We start from the raw sequence: 14,309 nt of genomic DNA, 5'->3' as shown, positions 1-14,309 counted from the left end.
TGCCCAGGGAAAAAGCACAATACATCAAGATGCATCGACAATCGCCCTACAATCCCACCGCAGCCCACCAAACCGCAACCGGATCAGGATCAACCCGCGCAGCACCCAGAGACCCCCACCCCCAGAAACCAGGGCACCCCGCGACCCCAGACCGCATGTCCCGGGGGAAGCTGTACCCCGCCCCAAGGAAGAACAGCAGAAAGCCGTGCCGGGAAGCTCCCCGCCGCCAGGGAGCGATAACGCAGGAGAACCAGGCCAACGGTCCCCCAGCCCAGCCAGAGGCATCCCTCCCCAGAGTGCAGGCAGTGCCAGCAGCCCCCGAGGCCGATCTCATCCCCGGACGGGGGCCCAGCCCCCCCAGTCAAGCACCCCCAAGGACGAGCACTAAAACCTACCCCAACAACACCGGCCATGCGCCCCAGAGACTCCCGAATGCCACCACTGTGAGAGAGCAGGCAGGGGGAAGCAGCGGGGGGAAGGGGGAAGCAGCCCCACCCCTGCTGAAGAGGGCCCAGGCGAGGAAAGGAGACAACAGGCCCCCAGGCCCAGGGACACACCACCCGCCCAGAAATGAGCAAAAGCCACGAGCCCGAGTCCCCAGATCCCTAGATCAAGAGCGGGCCCCCACGCCAGGGGAGCCCCGACCCCCCCAGCCCATCAGGCAAGGCCGCCACCAACCCCACAGCACCCCCGACGCCCGGGGCTCCAGGGGCAGGACACGAGGCCAATGAGAATCTCCCCCACTCCATCAACCCCTCTGCCTGCCTCTGTAAATGTATTGTTTTGTGTTGGATGCATGTCATGGATTGTGAAGTGTTGTATGGTGGAGTAAAGATACGGTGTGTGGTAACTAAAGTGCAGTTAAAATTGGAGGGTAGTTGTGACACAGGCACCCCACAACTGTCAGGTAGCCAGACAGTGCAGCCCCAAAGTCCAACAATCCCACGTCCTCGCCGGGGCCCCTCCGGCAGCCCCACTGCCACCCTCCACCTCACCGTTCTCACACAATCAGGAGCACTCCGAGCACCACCAGGCCATCAGAGCTGGCACAACAGCAATCACCCCGCGACATCAGCAACAGCCCCTCAGCCCTAGGGAATCTGCAGATGCACCCAGCCCCTAGGACTCAACACGACCACAATCCAAATGTTATACATTTTAAACATCATAATGGCAATGAGCACCACGGATAGTGAACTGCAGTCTCATGTCAAAGGCATTTGAGACAAAGACACATTTCCAGAGTTTGCCAAAATAATTGTTTTCAAATTTTTGGCATAAAAAACAATATTAAATTAATAAAGCACTGACAGCAATACACAATATTAAGAGTGACTTGAAAAATAAAAATAATTTCTAATAGGCATTGGTATTCATGAAAAATTCTGGAAAGTTGTGTTACTGTTCTTCCAAAAAGTAGACAAGTAAAAACAACAACAACCTACATCACTCAACTTAACTAACTTAATTATGCAGGTATTTTAATACAAGTCTTAATTGGCTGATAAAGTAATGGAGCAGACGCATCTTCAACACTTCTTTTTTCTTTTTTTTTTAGTTCAAAAACTGCCTCAATACAACATACAGACAAACGGTATGAGTACAGAGCGGAGAACTTACCATGGGAATAAAAACACAGCAAGGAAAATATAAGGTTTACATAAAAAGAAACAGACTAACACAAAATGCTAACAGAACAGACTAAAACAAAATGAAAGGAGCAGTGGTTATAAATCTACAAATATGCATGGTACATAAATTCTCCGTTTTGATAGCTTTCTTGTTTTGGGATGAGTTTATCATTCCTATATATAGTTTAATTTCTTTCTTGAGTAAGGTAAATGTTGGTTTGGCATTAGTAAATTTACATTTGTGGATATAATATTTAGTAAAATTTATTATAAGGTTAATCAAAAAGTATTTGTCTTTAAGCTTACATTCAACATTCACAAAACCAAAAATTACATTTTTAAACAGTAGTTCAAAATCACTGTAAAGATTAACAATCACAAATCTACATACATCTTTCCAAAGTTTCTTGGTGTAAGTACAATGCCAGAATAAATGGGCTATTGTTTCTACATGAAGATCACAGAAGGAGCACATAATGTCAATATCTTTTTACAGATTTTACAGGGTAGAAGAGATGCAAAATCTTAAAAGAAATTTCCCTGACTTTATTCGCCAACATATAGGCAATTAATGAGAAAGCGTCCACACTTCCTTCCAGCATAGATTTCCAACATAAGAGTTCCAGAATGCACAAGCAGTTGGTACTGCTAGAAAGTCCTTTTGAAACAGAGTGCGGATATTTTTATTGCTTTTGGAGAAACAACAAACAACAAATTTTCCTATCATAGTTTCTGCAGGCTCAAGAGGAGGTAGCAAATTAGGTATACAAGTATCTTTGAAAAGAATAGTAACTCCAGAAGGGAGGGCATCAAACACTATAGCAAATTGTTGAGAAGTTAGTGGAAATTTATAACGCTGAAGAAATTCTTCATAATTAAATAAGGAAACAGGATTTTTTTCCTATTCTAAAGTTACATAAAAGCAAACACTTATGTCCACCAATTTGTGAGAAAAGATGCTGGGATACACAGTTCCAGATCAAACCTGGGTTTTTTTAAATACTGTAATACTGTAAATATATTTTAAATCAGCTGGCATTTGGGTCGGGGTCTTCCGCGTTTGCATCGCGGTGCATCTGGGAGTCTTTGTTTTTTTGATTTATTTATTTTTCTTTCTCCCACCCCTATTGGCTACTGAGGTTCTTGCCTGCCTGTTGCTGGGGTAGGTGTGGCACAGTCGTGGCGTCCCACTCTCACTAACAACTACATTCTTTAACAGGCTTATGCGCACACACATGTACACCCACACGCACACAGACACACACAGTCTCACACATAGACACAAACAAATTTAGGTTGTCCCTGGTAGAATTATTCCTGATGCTTTTCTTTCATTTACTTATTTAAATTAATTGTTATTATTCCAGCTCTTGTGGCTATGCTGTGTTGCTTATTTAGTGTGCTGGACTGTTTCTACAAATACTTGATCCAGTTAATTTTAAAGGTATTGTTTAAGGAATTGAAATCTAGAAAATTAAGGCCACCTTTTTCAATACTATTCGTTGACTTTTTAACATAATGGGTCTTGTTTCTCCACAAGAAGTTACAGAACATCTTGTCAATGACTTTAATCGTCCTTTGATCTACATGTCAACACATAGCGGAGTAAGTAAGCCTAGAGATACCCTCTGGTTTGGATAACCAAGTTCTACCTCTCAGTAATAAATCCCTCATTAACCAATGGTTCAGCTTTTTCTGAGTTCTCTCTATAATATGATCAAAATTCAGAAGTTCTCTGGTTTTTTGATCCTTGGTTACATAAATGCCCAGGTATGTAACACTGTCTTTAATATGGATATTGCAAATAGAGGGTAAGTCAGACCCCCTCACTGCCATAAGTTCACATTTATTAATATTCAGACAAAGTCCGGAGGCCTTGGAAAACTTTTGACACTTCTTGTCACGACAAAGCATTGAAATGCTCGAAATCACCGGCAGATGGCAATAAAGCGGCGGACGAAAATACAACGATACTCTCGCGTGACTTGCAACGTCACGTCATTCCATGATGGCTGAAGATCCTGGCGGAACATTTTTCAATTTCTCTCTCATTTTCTTTTCTTTCTCTCTACCTCCGCTTGCCATAGAGACATGGCAGGACTCACAGGCTCGTTAAGCGTCCACAGATCATTGGTGTCGACATGCCCAAGAAAGGGAACCGAAAACGGCTGAAATTTCGGGCCGGGGACGTTTGTTCGGAATCAGGTAACGTTAACATTTAAGTTAGGTTTACATCAAAGCTAGCCCGCCCACTGTTCGCACTCCACAGTCTTGTGAGTGAAAGTGCAAAGTGAGGATTTGCTACTGCCACCTTTAGTGTTTATTTTCAGGTACTTTCCGGTGCAGATGAATGTGACGCTAAAGGTAACAGAAGGGTTATGTATGGGCTGTGAAAGTTAGTTAAGAAATATGACTTATTAAATGTAAATCTAAAAATATTAAAGTGTCTGTTTTTTCCCTAGTGACCGTTGCTGATTATGCTGATGCCGACCCAGCCGTCGTGAAGTCAGGGAGGGTGAAAAAGGCTGTTGCAAATGCAGTTGAAAAAGAAGGTAACGTTAGCTCATGATGTACTGTCAGGCCATTTCAGACAGTCAGACTTGGCCTTGTCATGAAAGCTGACTCGGGTGCTTAACTTAACACTGTGTGTTTCAGTAAAATTACTCTGCGGCCTGGAAGCATCTCAGGGTGCAGTAGAGGAAGTCGTCTCGTCTGCAGCGAGCGTCAAAGCTGATGCTTTGGACAGCAGCGATGACCTAGGCCCCGAAGAAGATGGAGAATATGAAACTAAAGTGTCCCGCAAGAAGAAAAACAAGAGGAGAAAGGGTATAATTTATACAGCGTAGAGTATGAGTGAGTAGAACATGGAGGACTCGCACAACTCACCAAGGTGTTCACTGTGATGTTTGCATGTTGTCTTCACAGAAAGCAGTGAGAGCAGTGATGGGGGGGAATATCCAGTGGATATTTGGCTAGTGCTGGCCTCCTACATTCGGCCTGAGGATGTGTGCAAATTTGCTCTAATCTGTAAGAATGCCTGGACAGTCACATGCACTGCAGCTTTTTGGACCAGGCTCTACAGAAGGTGAGGTGGTTTTATTGATCAACTGGTGAAAATAAAAACCGAGAAGTAGAGTGCTGTTTAAAATGTGTAAAAATAATGAAATAAATAAAAAAAGTTGTTATAATGGAAAACATGTAAACCTCATCATTTCTTGCTAAATTGACTACCATATGCATTGTTAGTTTTGTGTATGACAAATGTCTTGAGTGGTCCAATACATTTTGTATAATTTAACAGGTTTTCTTTCTCTCCCATCTACTGTCTCTCCAACACAGACACTACAGGAATGATGCTGACCTGCCATTTCGTCTCCAGCCCGACTCTATCCACAGAATGCGCTGTTTACGGGCACGTGTGATTCGTTCCCTTTTCCACTTGTATGAGCCATTCGACTTGCGAGTCTCGAAAATTCCTGCCCTGCCAGAATCCACGCCCACAACCTTGCTGAACTCCAAGGTAAATTAAGTGATTTGTCATCAGTCACCTAACTGCCAGTGTATGGATGTGGAGAAAGTTTTGTTTTTATCTTGTTTCTGATCTGTATTGCAAGTGACTGACTTGTAATTAGGAGGCTAAACGGGAAAGCTCAGGGCTAAACCTGTGTTGATAACCAGCTTTGTGATATCCAGGCTATCCAAGACCAGGTTTAGTTGGGCTAAGAGAGCCAGATTAAGTCGATCTCGCGTCATGATAGAGGCCCCTGGTGGTGTCTGTTGGACTGAAAACTTGGGGACTTGACCCTTGACACGTAATTCTGGGTTATGTATATGAAGTATGTCTAATTTTTGCATTTGTATTTTTAAATAAGAAAGAAACCAGGTAGAAACATATCAATGCAGGTCCGTAAAAACAAGTTTTCACTGTGGAAATGTCGACTTTATATGCTTATGTTTCCTGTTACAGTGTTTACTATTCTGGGTCAGAAAGGTGTCAGGTACTCGGCCAGAGGCGCTGTGGGAGTTCAACTTCAAGTTTAAAAAGCAGGTAAAAAGAGTTGTATAAAAACCAGCTTCACTTCTTTCCTAAACTGATAATCTTTGACATACTTGGTAAAAGCCTGTTGTTGTTGCAGCTGTCATGTATATTTTTGTGTATTTCTGTGATCATCTTCATCCCAGCAGGGACACAGTAAGAATGGTTGTGCCAAGTCCTTGCGCATGCCGAGACAATACGAAGATGTCCACACAAACCCAGACTCTGACTGCTACGTGCTTCAGGTCACCACACTCAACTTCATTTTCACCCCTGTGGTCATGGGCATGACGCTGGCCTTGGTTAGTAACCTTTTTTTGGTTGATATTGGCAACTACTTCATATGGTAGAGAGCACAGACCGTTCTTTTTTTTTTTTTTTTAAGTATTTGCATGTGTTACCCACCCTGTAGTTGACCTGTGTTGGTAGTAATAACACATTTTTAACAGTCAGGGGGGATTAAAGGTCCCATATTATACTCATTTTCAGGTTCCTACTTTTATTTTGGGTGTCTACTAGGAAATGTTTACATGCTTTAATGTTCAAAAAACACATTTTTTAAATTTTATTATTTTATCTAAAAAATATTTTCTGATTTTTCCCTCTGATGTCCTCTGACTCAGCTTTCGGCTCCTAACTGACAGATGGCTTTACTTGTTGCTAGTCGTCCTGTTAGCTGATTCTGCATGGACTGGAAGCTTGGTGCTTCAGGGGTGTGTTGGTGTTTATACCTGTAACGTTATTACAGGAACTTTGGACCGCTGGGAGCACCCAGTGCGGGCAGAGTCAGCTGATAACGGCAGCTACAGTTAGCAGTAGCTATTGGCTAAAGTAAATGCTAACAAGAAGTAAAGCTATCCGTCTATCAGATTCACTCTGTAACTCACAGAGAGTTGAGGCAGAGCGTGGAAACCTTTCCTTCATAACTGTTAAAGCCCTTTTTGTGAGACACACTGAACCACCTCCAGGTCTAGCTCAATGATGGAATGGCCGCTTGGTGTACTCGGTATGTGTTCAGTGGGCGGGCCGTGTACTGCGCTGAAAGACTGGAGAAGGTCCTCCATGATGTCAAGAAGGGAGCCAAAACTCAAATGGCATGCTTGCACACACATTGACTCAAAGACTGAGCTGGAGAAAAAGAGAAAGGATGTTTGTTTTTATTCCTCATAGTTTGGGGGTCTGTAGATGTAAATGTGTGGATTTTGCACAATATGGGACATAAATTGACAATTAGCGTTAAAATGTGAATGATACAATCTCAAACTCTGCTGCTACTCCCTGGGAACACCACAGCTTAGTGATGCTAAAGATTAGGTAGAAAACTGTAAATGGGACAAACCATTTTCATTAGGAGCAGCGACTTTATTCTCAGAAAATCGGCTACATGGTCAGCTGGTGGTGTTGAATCGGCTGTGTCAAGGTAGTGCCGAGATCAGGGGCGACCAGAATTGAACCCTGCCCACTATCAGTGGCTGTAAGAAGGTTTAGCGACTCTGAGCAAAGCTGTGTGCCATATTTTGATCAAACACCAGATTGGGACTCAAGGAGCTCTTATCTGTTAGCTGTCCAGAAATAGCTTTGTCTAAGACTTTAGAAATGAAACAAAACTTTGAAATGTTATGGAACAAGGCCAGAGATCAGTGAAGGGTTGACTTGCAAGAATGCAGGAGTTGTTCTAAAATCTTTAGGAAGTCTTTGTTGGGTTAGGGTTGTTTTTCTTTTTTGCCAGTATAGTCTGTGGTTGACACCCAGTGAGCAGGTGGTGTGTTTATATGAGCAACAACAGTCTGTATGACTTTTGTAGGCCTTTATTGTAGCCACATAGCAACACACAATAAATGAACAAGGTCAGTCTTAAGTGAATCATGTCAAAAAACATCCACAATCTCCTCTACTGGCAACATGTTTGTTGAAGATATGATAAATAAAGTAATTTTAGTTACTTTTATTTATTTATGAACTGGTGCACCATGTGTCTCTAACCCCTCTCCTAATCTGAACTGGTCTGTCTTTGTCTTTCTCATAGTTCACAATCAGTGTTAGCACAGACATGCGCCACCACCGCGTTCGTCTGTTGTTTCAGGACTCGCCGCTCCATCGGGGGAAGAAGAGGGGCGATCATGGTGGGACCCAGGTTGTATTGGATCCCGTACACAGTGTGAGGCTCATGGACTGGTGGCATCCTCAATACCCCTCCTCACCCTACACATAGGAGTCCTGACCTCTCAGTTCCTACTATAGCAAAGCGTCACCTTAAGAACCCTGCTCTTATCTCATCCCACTCAACATACACAAATATGAAATTGCAGAACCCAGGCTTATATTCAAAGACAAAGTTTTTGTACATTCACATTTCGATCGACATTGTTAGATGTTAAATAAAGCTAACATAGTCTGGCCTCCCACCTTCCAGTGTCAAATATTTAAACATAGATCCTCCTGCATTGGCAGTGGACATAAATCATGCACTATGACAAGTAGGGCTTGGTAATATGGAAAAGGGGGGGGAAGACTCATGCTAACCAGAAAAGCAGCAGTAATTGTTTTGGTATGTTTATATATGAAAAACTACATCATATTGTTTAGTAGTTTCTCACTTTGGTCAGCAAAGAAATGGAAAGTCAAACTATTTCAGATGGCATTCTCAAGAATTTCAGAAGTAGTGTAACTATACAGTTTAGTTTTGCATTGTTTTGCACAAAAGTGCATTATATTTCCCAATATAGAAACTCCTGTGATATGATCACAGTGATAGTTGATAGATGATAAATGGTGATATATTGCTCAGCCCTGCAGACGTGGGACAGAGGAACCTGTACATTTGCCAGTTGCATAAAGAGACTCGCAGGTCTGCCATTATTTTTACATAGACAACATTGTTGCATGTTGAACCTACATGTGTGACACATTTCCTAGAATTTTTTTTTTAAAACTTGTGGATTAACAGGTTTGAACAGTTGTACCATCCTCCTGTGGTTTGTTTTTATGCTTACTTGAAAAGTTACTCTTGTGTTTTTTTGAATTTTGACAATGTTGCAGAACAGATTATGATTCTTTTAAAACCATGTTTTTTTTCATGATGTATTTAATTCAAGGCACCCTCATTTAGTATTCATGTGGATATTAATGACACTGCTCTATACTAAAGGGGCCAAAGTGATGATTTACCTCAGACATCATCTGCTGATTTGGGCAGTGTTTCTTTGCTTTCTTGTGTTTCTTGGCTAAAAACATCTTGATCGTCTCCTTGCTGATTTATGTGAGCCATGTCACCTACTGCCTCCTGTGGAATCTCAGTCTCAACTCTTAAGTGGCTCAAAATGTTTGAAGTGGTTTGTATTATGAGTGTTGAATGTGAGTAGAACCATACCAATCACATGCTTGATTGTGATGGGGATAGAGCTACCATAGACATAGATAACGTCAATCCATCATACACAGTCAACATAATTTAACCTCGATTGATTTGCACTTATACGTATATTGTGAATGGAAAAATCATTCGTTTAGCCACTTACATTTTACATAAAAAGACACCTCTTGGCAGAAGACAGCTGGATGTTTTGGTTAGCAGATTGTTTTAGTGTTTTATCAGATTGAGCGGCACATTGATAAATAATCTTACTTCACTGAAATAAAAAACTAAAACTGCCCATTCAAAATGCCTCCAGTTTTTTTTTTTCTCCTGAAATGTTGATGTACATTAAATTCCTTTTGAATTTGCTTCCCTCTTGTGGTCATACTGAGAACTACCCGTGTTGAACAATCTGTAGTCCCTCCTCCTCATGGCTTAAGTTAGTTTTCTAGTTGTCTTTGCCTCAACAGTCACTGGATAATACAAGGGCCTCCTTCACATCTCTTTGTATGTATGGATCATGTCTTTCATGCAGTATGAGGAACACCTGTGCAATATAGCTAATACATAAAATCACAAAACTGGACTCTAAAACACCAGGCCACCACTAAACAGTGTAAACTAAACTGTTTAACAATGTAAGTGAACTAACAAACTAACTAAAAAAGTAAACTTGTTGCAGGAATCTTTATTGGATTACACTGTATTGCAGAGGGTTGAATAAATAGGTTGGCCAATCCCTACATCCTAACTGACTCATAACAATGAAACTTAATGGGACATAAGTATAGACTTGAAGACACATGTAGAATAAACCGAGAGAAGAAAAAACGATAAAGTTCTTTCCCTTCGGTTGTGTTGGTCTTGGAAGTATTTCGGCTAAAGTTAGAGGACCTCTTAAAACTCACTTTGGAGTCAACAGGCGTCACGTCATAGCCCGAAAATACCGCAGCGACTTTCGAGGATACGAGAAAACTACATTTCCCACAACACACTGTGCGCTGTGCCAATGGTGGTGGCACAGGTGACCGCAGACGCTCTGAGTTGTGACAACATCTCGACGGTCAAAACGAAAACACATTTGACTCCGAAGTGGCAGGTTGTTCACGCTGTAGCAGGGTTTGGAAATACACTGAAACATAAAACTCTTAAGAGTTTCTCTCCTTTTAAACGCGACCTTTTCTCTTGATAGTGCCTGGCAGGTTTGGTAATATCAGAGCGCACGAGAGAAGTGGGCACGCACTTTTCCTGAACCTGACTACTTCGTTCTGTCTGACCTTCAGATCGGGTAAGTGATATTTCACCACCGCCACTGAAATTTAGCTTCTCTTACCACTCTTACTACCTCTGGAAAGCCCGCGAGTGTAAGTTTTAACTGCGTATCTCGCTTTACATGCGAAGACTTGTGATTTATTGTTCGAAATGAAAAGTAGACAACTTATACTTTGTCCGTAGGAAACATTAAGGGTAACACGGTCTTGCACTTCTCAATTAAATGTAGAAAAATCGTAGCAGAAATAGTTAACTCTTTCTGCATTGTACAGGAGACATGAAGCTGCAGGCTTGCAGCCATACTTTATCCTTGAACTTGACATACAGACCCCAAGCAACTCAAATTACAGTGCATTATGTTGTTAGGAGTTTGTATCCAGCTCATGATAATGTTATTATGAATCTGAATAGAATAATTGTAGAAAGACTGAGACATTCATGAGCACATACTAAACTCTAAAGAACAAAGTAGACATCCAAAATATTTTCACACGCTTATATTTGCTCTTTTCAAGTGTATTTTCTCAGATGTTGAATGGATTGTACTTTGATTGTTTTACAAAAATAAGTGGCAATTAGTAGCCTACACAGTAGTATGAAATAAAATTGCACTGAACTTCTGCTGTAGGCCTTTCTGAGGACACTGGTACCACTTTGGGAGCCACTGTATACCAAAAATGCACCACTTTCCCACTTTTACTGTCACCAGTGAGTCTCTGCTGAGAGCAGCCCCTCTTGCCATTTATAAGCAGTAGCCAGGCCGGTATCAGTAACAACACCTCAGCCCCGAGGTATGCTGCTATGTATAAGCTGTGACTGTAAACTATACAGACTGTAATACTGTGCTGCCAATTCAAGTGCTTTGCCTGAAAGTCCTGCATGGTGCAAACACAAAAATAATGAAGGCACCGTTGACTATTTATGCCCCCTTTGTCCCATCTGCAGTGCGGGCTTTAATTGCATACCCTGTGTTTATTATTTGTGTGTGTTTGTGTTCATTGGAGGGTACAATTTGTTATGCCTGATTTTATTCAGTAATGCAATGTCAGTGTTTTATTCATTAACATATACCTGGATTTAGCTGTGCCTTTTATAACGAACTACATGTTTTTATCTTTTTTCCACTATAGAATATAGTCACTATTGGTCACTATTGGAGCAAAGGTTGTTGCATAAAAGTGTGATCTTTGATTAGTAATCCTCCTAGAAATTTTTTGCCATACCAAATTATTAACCATGATCAGTGTAGATTTGAAGATTTACAGCTTTTTGAGAGTGAAGATGAGACTGAAGTTTTGTGGACTGACGAGACTGTCATCCTAACTCCTACCCCCTGCCACAGCTAGTCTGTCCAAAGTCTGTAGGTCCACCTGCATATGTGTGCCACCATACATCACACCAACCAAGTATTTAACATTAAATCCCTACCCCTGACCTCTCCGCCTTGCCTCTGTGATCATCCATACCATTCTCCAGAGAACAAAGTAAGCTTCAAAGGTCAGAGCAAAAAGGTGTCAATAGGTCTGATGGCTTGTAACTGATGAGTATTTTTCAAGCTTCTGCTTACAATCTTGACTTGTCTAATTTCGTTCTTAGTGCATGTATAAGAAATTTCCCTTTAGACATTGCCATTAGCACTAATGCAGCGGTGACCATGTTGTGTTATGAAACAGTTTGACAGCTCATAAAGTGAGTGACCAGAAATAGAAAATCTAGTGCTCAGCTATCCTAATAAACTAAGTATATGATTATTTATGACCAATTGTAGACGATGGATTTCATGGAACTGTAGCCACGGGAAACCACAGGAAAACCATAAATAGAGAGATTTAAACAATCACTAATTAATATTCTTTTAAATGACTGGAGGTAGGTAGAAATGTGTTTTTAAGGCACTTCCATTAAAATGAGATTTGCAAGGAAGTTGCACAGGATCATTGAGGTCAGTCAACCACACTGGCAATTTGTATTTTCTTGGCGACACGTGTATTTTCAGAAATGTGATACTGAAGGGAGAACTTCCACCACACAGAAGGTGGGCATTCACACGCATGGACGGAGGTTCAGTTGCAGCTGATGTGTGTTTAGGGCATGCTACGGGAGCATTTTCCATCCATCCATCGCCAACCACTTATCCTGTGTAGGGTTGCGGGCATTTTTACACATTTAAACACTGATGCAGGATTGTAAACCACTCTCCCGCTGTATCTGTTGGCGTGTCTCTGTCTCTCTTTTTCATAGTCTTCTTCTGCCTCCTCATTTGTGTGAGTCTGTTAATTAATGAATTTCCGTTGTGGAACCAGAGAAAAAAGATTTACAATCTACTGTGCAGCAACACTGGCATGCAGTTTAGCTCTAGCTGTCACGCTGATGCAGTGCTGCCACATATCAATAAAACAATTAAATTGAATTATTGTCTTGTAATTTTATCATGTGCCTCTTAGCCTGTTTATATAATGTTCCGACAGATGTCTCTGAACTGAATTCCTGTCAAAGCGATCTACTGCCTGCCACATACACACAGTATCAGAGAATATTAAGACAAAAGTTGGATGCAATAGCCAGTTGTGTAAGAGGAAAATACTGTATATGCACGGTGTCTGTGTAACTGTTTATCCCTTTACACTCCCTCTCTCTCATAGCCAACACTACGTTGTGTACAGTGCAGAAGCACGGTTGAGAATGGGACAGAGTCAGTGGGGTTATGGAGTCCACACAGTACGAAGGGTCAGGGGTTAGTTAACATACTGAGCTATGAGGTTACTGTCAGCAAGGTCAGAGGTGACTGGCCAGTATGTAGAGCAGCGGTGACGCCTCTCTCCTATAGCACAGCAGTAGCAACCCGCTCAGATGGCCAGCAAAGGAAAACACGCCTTTAAAGCACTAAAACCTCACAGGAGAGGTGACCCTTTTCACTAACTTGACTAACCAGACTACTGGCTGGCAATGGAGCATTTCTCTTTCCATGGCTTTTGTTTTTAAGTGTATATCTGTGTTTTAATGTGTGACACATGATCTGATCACCTTGTCACAAAAGTGCACAAATTAGCACGAGCATGTGCTGTGTGTGGAAAATTAAGTGTGTGGGTGGGTCATATTTTCAGCCTCATTGGACTCAGGTCCGCTTGTAATCGTTATGGATGGGGTTAATTGTCTTCAGGTAAACAGAGGCAGCAGCACAAACACACACACACACACACACACATGCGCACGCTAACCAGGCTCAATGGACGTACTCTAGTGTGAGAGCATCAGGTGTGTGTACACACAGCTTCATCCGTTTGCCATATGGACAGATGTCCCATGACTTAGACAGTTTTCTTTCAGCTTCAAGACTAGACCAGGAAAAGGTGTTTTTATGGTGTACTTCTGGACTTCCCTTTAAAAATAAAGCGAAACAAAAAGAAAAAAAAATGTATTACAGTATAAGTTTGTCACTAAAAGTTGGACTTTTTAAACCACATGAATGACAGCTTGGCATGTGCTATGTGACAACATGACCCATGATCTATCAGAGGTGAGTGTGGGTGGGACGTTTTAAGGGCATGTGCTGAATGTGTGACTCCACTTCCTCATCTTATCTCCATTCCACTGTTTCATATCCTCTTTTGACTGACAGACAGTAGTGATGGTCTTATACGCAGTCTCTCTCTACTCTCTGTAAGAATGGCATCTCAGCTGCATCTGTGAGCACACACTGCAGCTGCCCTGTTCTGTACATTTGGACTGTTTGCTTGTTAGTATGAACTGCAGGGGTCGACTGTAGTTTGCAGCACACTGCGACTTTAGCTCTCTGAGGCCCACAACAGATTTCAAAATGTTCAACACAGCACTTAAGCTTTTAAGATGGATGTTCTACCTGCTTAGATTTAACCAATGCGCACAATGTGTCTATTTTAACGCAGCAGTGCTGTTGAAAATCTGTTGAAACTTTTTTCTTTTTCTTAAGTACTATGAACTCTGCTGCCTGTGTTCTAAATGTATGGCCCTCTAGGGTCCTTAGACAGGTTTTCAC

The 14,309-nt window shown here is 41.8% G+C and overlaps 2 protein-coding genes across 9 annotated transcripts in view; both read left to right on the top strand.

Annotated features, from left to right (window-relative positions):
* Positions 1–3,634: 3,634 nt before the first annotated feature.
* On the top strand, positions 3,635–9,329 carry tmem183a (transmembrane protein 183A). 2 transcript variants are annotated; one of them, XM_038697139.1, is made up of 8 exons: positions 3,635–3,836; positions 4,094–4,183; positions 4,287–4,457; positions 4,557–4,716; positions 4,971–5,151; positions 5,599–5,679; positions 5,817–5,969; positions 7,694–9,329. In XM_038697139.1, exons 1-8 carry the CDS (start codon positions 3,773–3,775, stop codon positions 7,877–7,879), a joined length of 1,086 nt encoding a protein of 361 aa, XP_038553067.1. In that variant the 5' UTR covers positions 3,635–3,772; the 3' UTR covers positions 7,880–9,329. The 2 variants fall into 2 exon arrangements, with proteins under 2 accessions (XP_038553067.1, XP_038553066.1); XM_038697138.1 differs by having other exon boundaries at positions 5,814–5,969.
* Positions 9,330–10,008: 679 nt separating this feature from the next.
* Positions 10,009–14,309, top strand: part of tfeb (transcription factor EB) — a 30,559-nt gene continuing 26,258 nt past the window's right edge. For 3 of the 7 annotated variants that reach the window (XM_038696072.1, XM_038696078.1, XM_038696070.1), the window contains exon 1: positions 10,032–10,310. The gene's annotated coding sequence lies outside the window, so the exon portion shown is untranslated. Of the gene's footprint in view, positions 10,311–14,309 lie in introns of all 7 variants that reach the window. The other 4 variants (XM_038696074.1, XM_038696071.1, XM_038696077.1 and 1 more) reach the window with 3 other exon arrangements.

This window comes from Micropterus salmoides, unplaced genomic scaffold, assembly GCF_014851395.1.
Source record: "Micropterus salmoides isolate LMB-PRFRI ecotype aquatic unplaced genomic scaffold, ASM1485139v1 Ms_hic_scaffold_4, whole genome shotgun sequence".
In the NCBI taxonomy this organism is placed as follows: Eukaryota; Metazoa; Chordata; class Actinopteri; order Centrarchiformes; family Centrarchidae; genus Micropterus; species Micropterus salmoides.
The sequence above is the reverse complement of the archived record's forward strand: the minus strand, read 5'-3'. Positions and strand labels throughout refer to the sequence as shown.